This window comes from Mustela lutreola, chromosome 9 (genome assembly GCF_030435805.1).
Source record: "Mustela lutreola isolate mMusLut2 chromosome 9, mMusLut2.pri, whole genome shotgun sequence".
Classification (NCBI taxonomy): domain Eukaryota; kingdom Metazoa; phylum Chordata; class Mammalia; order Carnivora; family Mustelidae; genus Mustela; species Mustela lutreola.
Window position 1 is genome coordinate 145487046 of NC_081298.1, and position 13291 is coordinate 145500336.

Genomic DNA, 13291 nt, shown 5'->3' on the forward strand with positions numbered 1-13291 from the left:
CGGCCGGAGCGTGCCCCCGCGCGGGTGCGGGAGCCGGGCCCTCACTCAGACTCTCTCGCAGGCTTCTCAACAACAACCAGATCAAGAGCATCCCCAGCGGAGCGTTCCAGGACCTGGAGAATCTGAAGTATCTGTAAGTGACCGTCCGGCCTTTGCTCTCTCGCTCACGCTTGTTCCCGACCGGGAGCCGCCGTGCGTGCGGGCGCGGCCGTCTCTCCGGGTCGATCTCCACAGGCTCCCAATGAGCGTTGGGCTCGGGTTTTTAGTGCGAGTTTGTTGGTGTGAGGCACGCGGCCGTGGGGCGCTCGGAGTGTGTGCTCAGCCGTCAGGCACGTGGCAGCGAGGGGCGTGAGGGCCGGCCCCGAAGGCCGCGCGGGGCGGGGGACTCGCGGCCCTGCTCGGCTGCAGGCGGCCTCCCCGGCCGTGGGCGAGGTGTGAGGGGGCCCTGGTCTGCTGATTGCCCCGTCGTCCCCCGGCTGACGTCACCTCCTCCTAGTTTTAGGTAGTAAAATTGTCGTTTGCCTTTTGAGACTGATTTTAGTCCATCCCTACATGAGCAATGAAACATGAGCTCGGCAGGCCCGAAGATGACCTTGCAAGCTCGAGCTGGCCTCCCCGCTGTCGGGCACTTGCTGCAAGGCGGGAAGCGTCAGGACACACGTTCCGGGACCTTCCTGCTGTAGATACAAGTGCGCGTCGTGGGCTTTGAGCAAGTGATTCTTTCTTTTAAGACTTCGATGAGCTTTTAGAGAGAACCATTTTAATGAGAGACTGAGATCAGGGACTTTTTGGGGAAATTTATGTCCTAAACGAACGTGAGTGTCTAGAAGTCACATTGATTTTTAAAATAAAGTCACATTGTTAGTGTTGCTGTGCATTTTACCAACTGTTTGGTTTCAGATGTCGTTGGTTCGTGACCGTGTTTATAGAGATGCGCATCCCTCAGTGAAGGCCATTGGAATTGTTGGGTGTAAATACTTCTCCATTACTTTTGGCATAGTTTGTTAATCGTTGCAGTAGAACAGAATTAGAATTAGAATACAATAGAATAACACACAGAATTATGTTGTTCATTTTAAAAATGAGTGAAGGGCCTTTTATTCTTGAGTTTTTATTGATTTGATTTGTTTTATTTTTAAATTCTAAGTGCTGTACAAGGTCCAGAAGAAAGGTCTTGGTTTCGTAGAAAGTAGGTTCTGTGAGCTGAGAGCAGCACTCCGTAGTGAGTGTGTGGGTTACTTTAATTCTTTATTTTGCTTTTGGCTTAAATTAATCAAGAACAACTTATTATTTAACCTGCAAACATATTTAGTGTTAAATACTTTGGGATGCCTCATTTTTCACTTAAAATGGTTTTTTCTAAGTGAGGCTTCATGAGCCTCTCCTGCCGGCCGCTCCCCTTCGAGGCCCTGTGCCCCAGCCTCCCGCCCCCCCGTCCACGATGCCCCCTGGTGGAAGGCGCCTGGTCCCTGCTGGGGGGGTGGGCCGTGGTCAGCAGGACCGGGAGGTGGGGTGCTCGTGAGAAGGACCCCAGGAGCAGGGGCAAGACTCGGAGCCGGGTCCTCGCAGGAGACGGCACTGCCGCCAGCACGTGGAGGACACTGTGCAGCTGCAGCGTCGGCGAGCTCCCCCGGAGCTTACTGGTTATTGCTGCCGTGACCATTAGTCTGGGCTCTTCGAAGCTGAGCAGGGGTTATCTGCCGGACCCCAGCGGCTTGTGGGACGGTGTCCGTCTTCCCTCCACGGACGCTGCCGGAGGGTGCGCTTACGTCCTGGGAGGAGCCTCCCGTCCAGAGGGGACTCTGGCGTCAAGTGCTCTTCAGAACCCACTATCGGAGGACGGTCCGTGCCCGTTGTTTTAGGAAGGCGGAGGCTGGCCCCACGCCCTCGGAAACACACCCCGCCCATGTTAGCGGGGCTCCGCTGTCGCGCACTCCCGTTGTCTTTAACGTGTGTGCAGAAAGACGCTGCCCTTAGGCGGTCGCCCCGCCATTCTAGAGGAATGAGCGCAGAAACCCCGCTGGGCCGTAAGAGAGCAGGGGCTCCCACCAGAGGGTAAGTTGTGGGGCCAGGCCGTGTTCTTTCTGGTTTCCACATGCTTGCTGACTCCGGTGATCCCAGCGGCTGCCCCCTGCTCTGCACACCGGCGGGGACTGGGACAGAACGTAGACTGCGGGGTCACAACCACACTAGCAGGTGGCTGGCGGACGACTCTGTCCCACGGGGCCCGGCTCTGCCCCGGCTCTGCTGGGGGCACCGGGTCCTGGACCGGCGGGGGCGCCGCCTGTTCGCGCAGAGGCTGTGGTTCTCTGTGGGGTCCGTTTGGCTGAGGAGCGCGACGGAGAAGGAACAGCCGCTGCGTCGGGTGGCAGCGGTCAGAGACCGCGGAGCAGGGCCCGTGAGACAGCCCGCCCCGAACACAAGGACAGGCGGTGCCGCCATGCACACTGTCTGGGACCGAGCGTGAGGTTGCACAACGTTAAGGCAGAGCAGGCCTGTTCGCTGGAGTGGGTGGGTGGGCGGACACCCTGCCGGCCGATGCTGCGGTGCCCGGAGACGCCTGCGGACGGCAGGGAGGGGCCAGCGTGGGTCTGTGGTCATGGGTGGGGACGAAGCAGCGCAGACACACGTCTCTGCCCCGATGCAGAGGTCACGTCTGAGGCGCAGGATGCCGTTGGCTTCCCATGATCTGCCATGAGCCAGTGTGTGTGAGGACGGTGCCGACCCCGAGTCCTGTCCCCGGGCCTGGGGCACTTGGAGGCGCCTCACCTTGTGGCTCTGCCCAGAAGTCGGCAGACTTTCTGGGACGTGGCAGCACGTTTCTGAGGCTTCGTGGGCTGCTCGGCTCTGCCGTGGTGGCTTGGCTCTGCCACGTGGCCCCGATCGGCTGTGGACTAAGTCGATGTGTCCGTGTTAGTCATGGACGCAGAAGTTCAGGTTCTGAATAGCTTTCCTGTGTCGTGAACTTAGTCTTCTTTCGAAATTTTCAACCGACTAAAAAGGTAGAAACGGTTCTTCGCTTACAGACTGCGTGAGAACAGTCTCTGATGCTTCCCGCCTGCCCACCTTGCCTCCGTCTCGTGAGGAGATTCTGCCGGGCGAAGACATGTCGGCTTCGTATTGGGGCTCTCTGGAAGCCGGGGTGGTGGGTGGACAGCCTGCCGTGGGGAGCCTTCCTTTGAGGAAGGGCCGGGCACCTCCGTGAGGGGAGCTGCGGCGCCGTGTCGGTTTGGTCTGTATTCTGAAACAGTCGTTAATTTGAAACTCCCCCCACATGTCAACGCAAGCCTTCCCTCCTCTGACGTTGTGGCCTGTCGTGTGCTAACGCTCCCGTTTCTTGTTTCAGCTATCTGTACAAGAATGAGATCCAGTCAATTGACAGGCAAGCATTTAAGGGACTTGTCTCTCTAGAGCAACTGTAAGTGTCCCCCCCGCACGTGGCTGTCTGGGATGCCACCCGCCCCTTGCCTCTTGTAGGGCAGATGAACTAAGTCTGCTGTTTGCACGATGCATGCCTGTACTAACGGGGCGTAGGGAGTGCGTGCATGCGGTGGAAAGAGCGGTTCTGTCTGAGCTCCTGCCCCACCAGGGGACGGCCCCGGTTTCTGCTGACGGCGGCCCGTGCCCAGCGTCCCTGAGACCAGGCAGCTCCCGCCTCCACGGTGCTCCCATTCCCAGCAGGGACGGACGTGCGAGCCAGGGAAGGTCTTTGGGGAGGGTCTCCGGGCCGTGGGGGACGAGGAGGCTGCTTTCCGTGGACCCTGTTTCCTTTATGACTCTGCACTCGTCCGGCTTCTTTCTGCATTTATGTCATTATTCTGGAGAAAATGAGCTTTTTCCCTGTGTTTCTAGTTAGTGTGTGTTGGATGCTGTTTCTTTCGCAGTATATGAAGTCAGCAGGTTTTTCTGAGTAGAATTCCTGGTGAGAGGTTTTTCTGGTGGGTAGGGGCTGAGGTGGTTCCGAGGCATTTCAGATGGCCGCACGGTTACGGTCGCAGGGCTGGACGCGGCCGTCGGCTGTGACGCGGCCCGACGTTCTTCCGTGGCAGCTGTCCATGCGTCTGCGTGGCTCCTCCGCGCGTCGGGCACAGGCCCGTCTCCGGAGACGCCGGGGCAGAGACAGGGCAGAGCCGGGGCAGGGGCTCCCCTGAAACCAGGTGCTTCCCAAACATAGACAATGCGCGAGGGTCTCGGGGTCTTTATTCCGGGGCGAGCCGCTCTGCTGGGTTTGCGAGCGCCGCCGGCGGCAGGACGGAGAAGCCGCTGTGCGTCGGGTTGGTGTGGTTCCCCTGCAGGGGAGGAGGGAACCGAAAGTTAGAGGCTGGGTTGGACGGCGAGTCTGTGAAGGCCACGATCCAGACGCCTGACGCGCCTCTCCTGGGGCCAAGAGTCCCCGTAGCCGTCGCCCCGGAAGCCGTCGGACTGAAACAAGCCGGAGTCAGGCGGCGCCCGCCCTGACGAGGGGCGAGGAGGAAGCAGGCGGCGTCTGGGGAGACGTGAGGCTCTGGCTCCGGGAGCGGTGCGTCCAGCCGTCCTGGCGCCGGTGGGTCCCGGGTCAGGAAGCCACCACAGCCCGGCTCAGGCAGCGAGGGTCTGTCCGCCGAGACGCGGCTCCTCCGTGGGTGTCGGCGGGTGTCTGACGGGCCACGGACACTCTCAGGACCGGGTCCCCGCCCGCAGAAGAGGCTGTTCTTGTGGGTGCGTCCGGGGGGCTGGGTCCTGCCGGGGCTCCCCCCCATGCCGGGAGCCCCCCCCATGCCGGGAGCCCCCCCCCGTGTCGGGAGCCCCCCCCCGTGTCGGGAGCCCCTCTCGCCCTTCAGAGGCCAGCTCGAGGGTGCTGGGGGTCTGCGGAGCCTGGGCTCCTGGGAGGTCCCGCTCGTCCTGTGTGCTGAGCACGTGTGACCAGAGTCAGGCAGCATAGGTTGGGGTTGGCGCCCATGGCTGTCTTGGGGCCGTGGGAGGGCAGGGGCGCCCCGCCTGCCCAGAGCTGTGGCCTCAGCCTTGTCTCTGAGGGCCGTGGAGACAGGCTGCAGTGAACCAGGTGAAGGAGGTCCTCCCTGCTCCCCCCTCCCTCCCCGGACGCCTCCCCAGCACCCCACCTGCCTGCCAGCGGGGGAGGGGGTCCCCTCCAGGCTTCTCCGGTGACAGGGACTACATCCCCCCCACCCCCCGCTTCAGGCTCCCACACACCCTGCTCGCGGGCTTTCCCCCCGGAGCGGAGGGCGGCGGGCCGGACACGTCTGTGTGCCCTGCAGCCGCGCTGGCGACCTCCCAGACTCGGGGTCCCCGTGGTGCCCTCCCGGGAGCTGGGCCAGGGAGGCACAGACAGGCAAGGAAGCGCAACTGACCTTGGGTGACCTTGCAGTCCCAGGAATTTCAACCTTGGTGATGGTCTCTGAGCTTCCAGGTGCGTTTTGAGAACGCTTTCTGCCTGGTGCTACGGTTCATGATGAAACCCGTAACCGCTCGTGTCAGTCTGTCCCTGCCGCTCTGCCGGGCCCCGCGTGAGTGAGCTGTGGGGGGCAGAGATCTCTCTTCTCCGCATGTTGTGGGGGGCACTCGGGGCAGAAGCACCCTGTCGCACGGCCGCGTCCAAGCCTGTGTCCACTGTTTCACTTAAGGGGAAAAGCACCGATTTCACAGTGAGAAAGGCAGTATTTAGGAAAATGAGAAGACATTAGTTGTACTGAGAAATGTGTAGATCGTGGAAAGCCAGGAGACACAGCAAAAGATGAGTAAATGCCGGTTATTTGTGTAATTGAGCACATTTGAGGAAACGTGTGACTTGGCGCTTCGTTGTTTCTGTGGTTCCCTGTGTGCTCAGTCAGCGTAAGCCCCGCACCCCCGGGAGATTCGGAGAGGTTAGAGGATCGAAGGTGTTCGTACACGTACAGATGTGCCGTAGGGAGGCTACGTGAACTCTTCCTGCAAAGGCTCACATACCACGCAGAGGTCACGGCTGCCCAGTCAGGCCCCGTGCGTGGGGGGCCTCGGTCAGGGTCACCGACAGCCGTTCACTCCTACAGTCTGTGCCCAGTTTTTAATTGTATCTGATCTTACGATTTGATGATTTCACTTGTTTTCCATGTAATGTAGGAAATCTAGAGAGTTACTGACATAAGAATTTGAAAGGCCTTAGGAAACTTTTGAGCAGGAAATCTAGATCTGCGGAAGCAAAACTATTTAAAGTCTGTTTCTTCTCTCTGTCTCTCTCTTTTTTTACACTTGTCTAGATATCTGCACTTTAATCAGATAGAAACTCTGGACCCAGAGTCCTTCCAACATTTGCCGAAGCTGGAAAGGCTGTAAGTCGCATTTCCTCCTGTCGCCGAGTCTGCCCGCGGCCCTGGGCCGTCGCGCTGTCCAGGTTCTGCAGGAGGGGGAGGCCACTGTCTGTCCAGACCCCAGAACTGACCGTGCAGAGTGCCTGCTCCTTGTCTCTCGATTCAGAAGCAGGACTGACGAGGTCTCTTTCTTCGGGAATGGTGATAAAAATAGAAAAAAAAAAAAAAAAAGAAAAGAAAAGAAAAGAAAAAACAAACCCTGGTTCTTTTCTGGGCTAAATAATATTCTCAGGTTCATTTGCATGAAATAATGCAATCACTGAGTCATTGTTTTAGAAGCTGCGTTTTGGACTGTTCATACTCTTCTACACACATAAGAAGCATTTTAGATGTTGGTTTGTTGTATTGTCTCTTTCAACAGATTCTTACATAACAACCGAATCACACATTTGGCCCCAGGAACATTCGATCACTTGGAATCCATGAAGAGACTGTGAGTATGTGTTCCGCGCAGCCCCGTGTCCCCGCGGCTTTGACCAGCCCCAAGCTGGGCTGCGGAGTGTGGGTTCCTCTCAGGAACGGGCAGGAGGCACCCTTGGAGCCAGCACAGCCGGGGGCCGGCGACGCGGGGACTGTACCAGCAGTACAGACCCCTATGCCAGACCGCATAGGCAAGCGAGACATTTCTAAAATCAATTTGAAATTCTTCAGATTATTTTTTTTATTAGTTATTCATTTATTTGACAGAGAGAGACACAGTGAGAGAGGGAGCACCAGCAGGGGGAGCGGGAGAGGGGGAAGCAGGCTTCCTGCCGAGCAGGGGGCCGGTGTGGGGCTCAGTCAGGACCCCGGGATTGTGACCTGAGCTGAAGGCAGAGGCTTAAGGACGGCGCCCCCAGATGCTCCTTCAGATTAATCTTCAGTCCCGTGTTGCGGTTTCAGTGGTGGGAGGAAGGTCCCCTGCGAAGGACTCGGTCCTGCTCCCGTGTTCAGCGTTCCCACAGCTAGACGTGAGATGCACGGCTCCCAGTTTCTCGAGGCCCCTGAAGACGCGGCCTCTTGGGCCGAGCGGTCGCTTCACAGGAGTAGAGGAGCCTGAGGGCCGGTTACCGGACGCCGCCCTGCGCTTTGCCCCAGGGCCTCGGGCTGCTCTGCCGTCCCCGAGGGTATGCGGGGAGCTCGGCGTCCGGCAGTGCAGGTCCGGCGTGGAGAGCAGGGAAGTAAGACCGCATTGCGGCTCTCACGACTCCTTCTGCATAAAGCCAGCGGCGGCCGCGCTGGAAACGGCGCTGTGGGCAGCCATGGGGCCCCTGCATGGGGAGCCGACGTGGGTCCCCTTCCCACTCTGCCTCCGTGGATGGACGCGGCCTCCGGCTGGACGCTGCCTCCTGTCCTGTGCGCGGCCGCCCCAGCGGCTTGTGGGCCCGGCCTGTGCACGGTGGCCCAGACCCCACGTCCCACGGTGTTCCTCCCGCCAGGCGGCTGGACTCGAACGCGCTGCGCTGTGACTGTGCGATCCTGTGGCTGGCGGACCTGCTGAGAACCTACGCCCAGTCGGGGCACGCGCAGGCGGCTGCCACCTGTGAGCACCCGCGGCGCGTGCAGGGCCGTTCGGTGGCCACTGTCACCCCCGAGGAGCTGGACTGTGGTGAGTGAGCCCAACGGAGGGAGGCGCCCCAGCCCAGCGCCAGCATGCGGCCCCGCCTGTCTTCTGTGTCGGTGTCCCCAGATGGCGTCTCGGTGGGACCCGACCAGGACGCTCCTGGGTAAAGCCGCAGTCTGTGTGACCATCGGAGCGACTGCGGTCTTCCGGCTCCTGGCGCGTGCTGTCTCTCCTGCCCCCCACGCCCCCGCCCCACAGGCCTCCAGTGCATATGAGCAGGGGTACTGGGCTGTGGGCACCTCGAGGACAAGCCCGAGTACTCCGCTTCCCCTGGAGTCAAGCCTGCCCCACCCGGCAGAGTCCCCAGGGCCAGCCCTGGCATCCTCGTCAGGCATCCGCTCCCTCGTCTGGAGCACAAGCCATCCTGGCTCCCAGCACCAGCCGGCTCTGACTCGACCCATCAGGGCGTCAGGGCCAGGCTCGGCCGCGCTGGGTGCTCTGTCTGCCTCCCCAACCCTGTGGTCGCAGAGACAGAGGACGCGGAGCAGCCGGCAGTTAGCAGACTGGAGGAGGGGGCATCCCCACCGGCCTGGGCCGTGGGAGGGGGACACACCTGTGGGACAAAGGACAAAGCTCCGCTGCCGTGCCCTGCGTGGGAGAGTTTCCTGCTCTCGGGGCTGCTGTAGCTCAAAAGCATGATCTTCTGTCTTACTAAAAACTTCCGCGGAGTGCGCCGTGCACACAGGCCCCTTGCTCTCCGGGAGGGTGAACAGCTGCTGGGGCCTTGCCGGGTGCCCGCCGTCACCCAGGCTCTTTTGGCACATCTGAGGGTCAGGACGTGCTGGCTAAGGCCTCAGCCCATCTCTGCAGAGAACCTGTCTGTCCTCCTTGTGGGAGCATTTGTGGCTGGGATAGATGGTTCGCTTGGGATTTTCTCCGGAACATGAGGGATTTGGTTTGGGTTCTTGTTTGCTTTTACGGGATGGTTAAGACCCAGAGATCTCCATTTCCTTCTTGGCACAGAGAGGCCCCGGATCACATCAGAGCCCCAAGACGCAGACGTCACCTCGGGGAACACCGTGTTCTTCACATGCAGAGCAGAAGGCAACCCCAAGCCCGAGATCATCTGGCTTCGAAACAAGTAAGTCAGGTGCTGGCTGGGCTGCCTCGGGGGCGCACTGTACCCCCAGACGTCCCGTGGGCTCCGCCAAGCGCGGCCCCACCCCGACACCTGTGGACGGCCCTTGGATCTTTCGTCGCTGCCACGGAGGAGGAGGTCTAAAGGAGAGAATTTTCTGCTGGGGGTGGGGGCGCGGCTCCTCCTCTTGCCGTGGGTGAGGGGTGGGGTGACCTTGGTTCTTGACCCGCTCACGTTCTGTGGCCGGAAACGGTGCGTCCGGTCCCTGGGGCTCTGCTGCTGGAACCCTCGGACCCATCCTCCTGGCTAAGGGAGGCCCTTCCTGCTGGGTCAGTGCCTTCAGGGACACCCATTGAGCGGACACTTACGGACTCAGCTCCTTGGGGCATCTGATTGGCCTGAGGAAGTAGGGCTCTCCTGCCACGCACAGGCATTTTGGGGGTGTGGGGCAGAGCTGTAGGAGGGGGCATTCCAGGGGTCAGCCCACCGAGGGCCCCTTGTTAATGAGGCCACTTCCAGGCATATGGTGAGAACCGACTTAACACGAAAGCACCTTGTCGAGGCTCCTTTTCCCGTCCTCATGGGGACGTGGACGGGCCTTCGCTGGTCAGTAGATCTCGGCTCTGTGTGTCCGGTCTTGACTGAGCGAGGACAACGCTTTGGGGATGGGAACCCAGACCGGACACCGCCATCCATCGTCCTGCCCGGCGCGGGGCGGCCGAGTCCCGCAGGCGTTCACAGAGAGAGGTTCAGGGAGCTTAGCATCGAGCCGTCGGCGCAGGAGGTGAAGATGCCTTCCTGCCTGGGTTTGGGGCCATGACCTGGGCCCAGCGCCGCATGGAGGTATGACCGATGCTGTCCCAGCCTTCAGGTCACTTGTTAACTTTGGATGACTCTGGACTCGCTGGGAGTTAAAATCCAAGTTAATACGAGGAATAAGTGTGTACTTAAAAGGCAGGAAAGCATTGATTTGGCTGAGCCTTTACATCTGTTTTCCTAAATAAACACGTTGATAGCAGAAGTTAAAATGTTACAGCCAAATGTGGCAGAGGGAGAACCCCGAAGCGCCAGGCCCGAAGCCTGCTGCCGGGGTTTCCCTCCGCCTGCTCGCCCCTGTGGGTGTCTCGCCTGCCGTCAGCCTGCCCGCGGGCTGCCCCGTTATCTTGAATGGATTTGCCGGAAACCAAGGAAACTGTCTGCTTGACGTTTTCCCGCTGTGTTCCTTTTTCACCCGTGGAAAGATTGCTCTGTGACTTTAAAATCTTACAGGCTGAACACGTGAATAATCAGGTCGATGAATTGGAGATGTGGTGGGTCAGTCCCTTTCCTAGAAGCAGTGAATAAGCAGGACCCTGTGATGTAGGACAGTTTCCTGGTGTCCCCCAGCCCCAGGGGCCCTTCCTGTGTCACGAATCAGCTGTCCGTGCTTCACGCACGAGTACCTGAGAACCGGACGTCTGTCTTTGTAGTAATGAGCTGAGCATGAAGACAGATTCCCGCCTCAACTTGCTGGACGACGGGACCCTGATGATCCAGAACACGCAGGAGACGGACCAGGGGATTTACCAGTGCATGGCCAAGAACGTGGCCGGGCAGGTGAAGACGCAGGAGGTCACCCTCCGGTACTTTGGGTCTCCAGGTACGTGCAGCGGAAGGCACACAGGCTGCTGCAGAACAGCTCTCCCTTGCCGCGCCCGGCTGGGTCGGGGTGTGGGTGCAGTGTGGTGGGACATGGCTGTGCTCAGTCCACAGCCAGGTGCCCTCCGCTGCAGCCTTGCAAGCTTGGTCCTAGGTGACGCTCAAGCTGTGCTCTGCTTTTTGAATAAAAACCCACACCGTGACATTTCCTTAAAGGGGCCGCTCGCGTGTGTTGCATGAGTGGTGTGCGTAGGGTGCACGTCCTGCTGCTTTTTTGGGACTGTTCGTGCGTTTCCGAGTGCCGAGCCTTCCTCTGGGATCGCTGTCACCCTTTTCCGTTGCCCGCTGCCAGTTTGGAAGTCCCGCGGTGCCCTCCGTGTCGCTGCTTGGCCCACAGCGTCTCACCCGCCTTCGTGGGTGATCCGAGTCCAAGTTCTCGCCTTCCGCGGTCTCCAGCGCAGTCCGTCTGTTCAGTGCGCGGAACATTCCTCCAACGTCCTCCCGCTTCTGAGTCCCGTCTTGTCTAACTGCGTCTCTGCTGTCCCGCTGGGGCCATGACCTTTCCGCCCCGGGGAGCAGGAGGCAGGCCACTTCCCCATGCGAGGACCGGCTCTCAGGTGACACAGCCTGGAGCGAGATCATGTCTCCTACTGATTTTGGCTGCCTGTTCCTGCGGGGCGGCCTGGGGGTCCACGGGTGACGGCACGTGGGCGGGCCTCGCGTCATGCACTTTGCACGTGTCGGCTGGAGCACGTGCCCTCCGGGTGGGCTCTGACGCTGGGGTTCTTGTCCCTGCGAACCGCGTCCCGCTGCCTCGCCTGCCGGCGCCAGAAATGCTAACGTGAGGATTGTGTCTGCGTTTCCTGTCCTCCGCCGTGCCTTAGTCACGGGGTCCCGGGTCGCGGAGCCTCAACGTTTGCCGGCACGAACGCCGCAGGAACGGGTCTTCCCTGCCTCTCCCCTCTCCGCGGGACTCCTGCCTCGCTCCTCGCAACCCCGGGCGCCGCCGGCGCCCCCTTCGTCCCTGCCTTACCGTGTTCGCGGCGCCGGCTCCCCTCACGCTTGCCCCTCAGCCCCGCGTTACCTGTGGAAGCGCGGCCTGTGTACCTGGTTCTGCAGCAGGAGTCCCGGGGGCTTCCCCCGAGTCCTTGCTGTTACAGGTCCGCCTCCCTTACCCAGAGCTCCTCGGGCCGTCTCTGGAAATCAGGGATCTGGGACGTTTCCGCAGGGGCGCGTGGCTCAGGGTGGACCGAGCGGCGGAGCGCTGCCGTGGGGTCCGGGCGTCACCCTGTAGTCAGCGTGGCCCCACCGCGTGCTGCCTCAGTGGTTGTGGAGGCTGCCGGCGCCGCGGGCCAGGCCAGGTGTTACAGATTAGTGATGAGAAAAGTGTTCTGTTTGGGGAGCACTTCTGGATTCCAGAATCGGGGAGAAGGGTGTCAGCCAGAAACGTTCTAGAAACTTCCCTTGTTGCTACTGTCCACGTTGGTAAGCTCCCGGCAGAGTAGCTTCTGGGTGCTGTGGTGCAAGGGTCTTGCTGGTCCTGACGCACGTGGTCACTCCGGCCCCCGGGGGAGCGGGGGGTCTACAGCCGTGGACACCAGCGAGTGAGTTCTGTTCTGCACGGACGCCCCCCAGCAAACGCACTGGAAGGGCATGGATTTTTCTGGACTCACAGAAAAGTGTGGGTTGAAGGTGCAGTTTTGTGTTTGCGAGGGAAAGGGGCTGTCGTTGCGAGTTCCGAGTCTGGACGGAGTGTGTTGGCCGTGAGGAGGAGCACCTAGCGGATGTGACCACTGACCCCGTGTCCAGCGCCCACAGAAGTGGGGCCCCTGGGGCTCGGGCCCGTGCCGGGGGCGACGGGGACCGGCTGGGAGGCGCTGGCCCTGCCGCACGCTTGCCCCCACCCCCGACGCGGGAGAGCCGACGGCGTGTCCGGTTCAGCCGTGTTCGCTTCGCCCACTTCGAGGCCCGCAGGCAGAGGGAAGAGACGGAGCCGGTGCCGACCGGAGGAAATTAACGCACGACTTGTGTTTCGTTGTGACAGCTCGACCCGCTTTTGTAATCCAGCCACAGAACACGGAGGTGCTGGTCGGGGAGAGCGTCACCCTGGAGTGCAGCGCCACGGGCCACCCTCCGCCACAGGTCACCTGGACCAAAGGGGACCGCACACCCCTGCCCGAGGACCCTCGCGTGAGCATCACCCCGTCGGGCGGCCTCTACATACAGAATGTCCTGCAGGCCGACAGCGGCGAGTACACCTGCTTCGCGTCCAACAGCGCAGGGAGCATCCACGCCGCCGCGCTGATCATCGTCCAGGGTGGGTCAGGGCGCCCCTGCGTGCGTGTGCGCTGACCGCGGGCCCCTGCCCCAGCAGAGCCCCTGCCCCAGCAGAGCCCCTGCCCCAGCAGCCCTCCCTGCGGACCCCCCCCCCGCCCCGCCCCGCCCAGGGGGTCCTGCCTGTGGAGGCCCCGCCCCGCCCGCCCACCCCATCCTCTGCCCGCAACTGGCCGCACCTCACCCACCAGCCCCCCCCCGCTGCTTCTCTGACCCGGTTTCCTGCGTGGCAGCTTCAGAGGCCGTGTGTCGGGCCGTGTTTATTTCGGGCTGTGTGGTCCGTGGTGCCGAGGG

The 13291-nt window shown here is 61.2% G+C and overlaps 1 protein-coding gene across 2 annotated transcripts in view; it reads left to right on the plus strand.

Moving 5' to 3' along the window:
• PXDN (peroxidasin) overlaps positions 1-13291 on the plus strand; it is a 69553-nt gene that overhangs the window by 34107 nt on the left and 22155 nt on the right. The window contains exons 3-10 of one of the 2 annotated variants that reach the window (XM_059132793.1): positions 62-133; positions 3347-3418; positions 6234-6305; positions 6706-6777; positions 7763-7932; positions 8911-9028; positions 10495-10664; positions 12708-12980. In XM_059132793.1, the coding sequence (XP_058988776.1) occupies positions 62-133; positions 3347-3418; positions 6234-6305; positions 6706-6777; positions 7763-7932; positions 8911-9028; positions 10495-10664; positions 12708-12980 (1019 nt within the window). The remainder of the gene's footprint in view (positions 1-61; positions 134-3346; positions 3419-6233; positions 6306-6705; positions 6778-7762; positions 7933-8910; positions 9029-10494; positions 10665-12707; positions 12981-13291) is intronic. The other variant, XM_059132794.1, reaches the window with a different exon arrangement.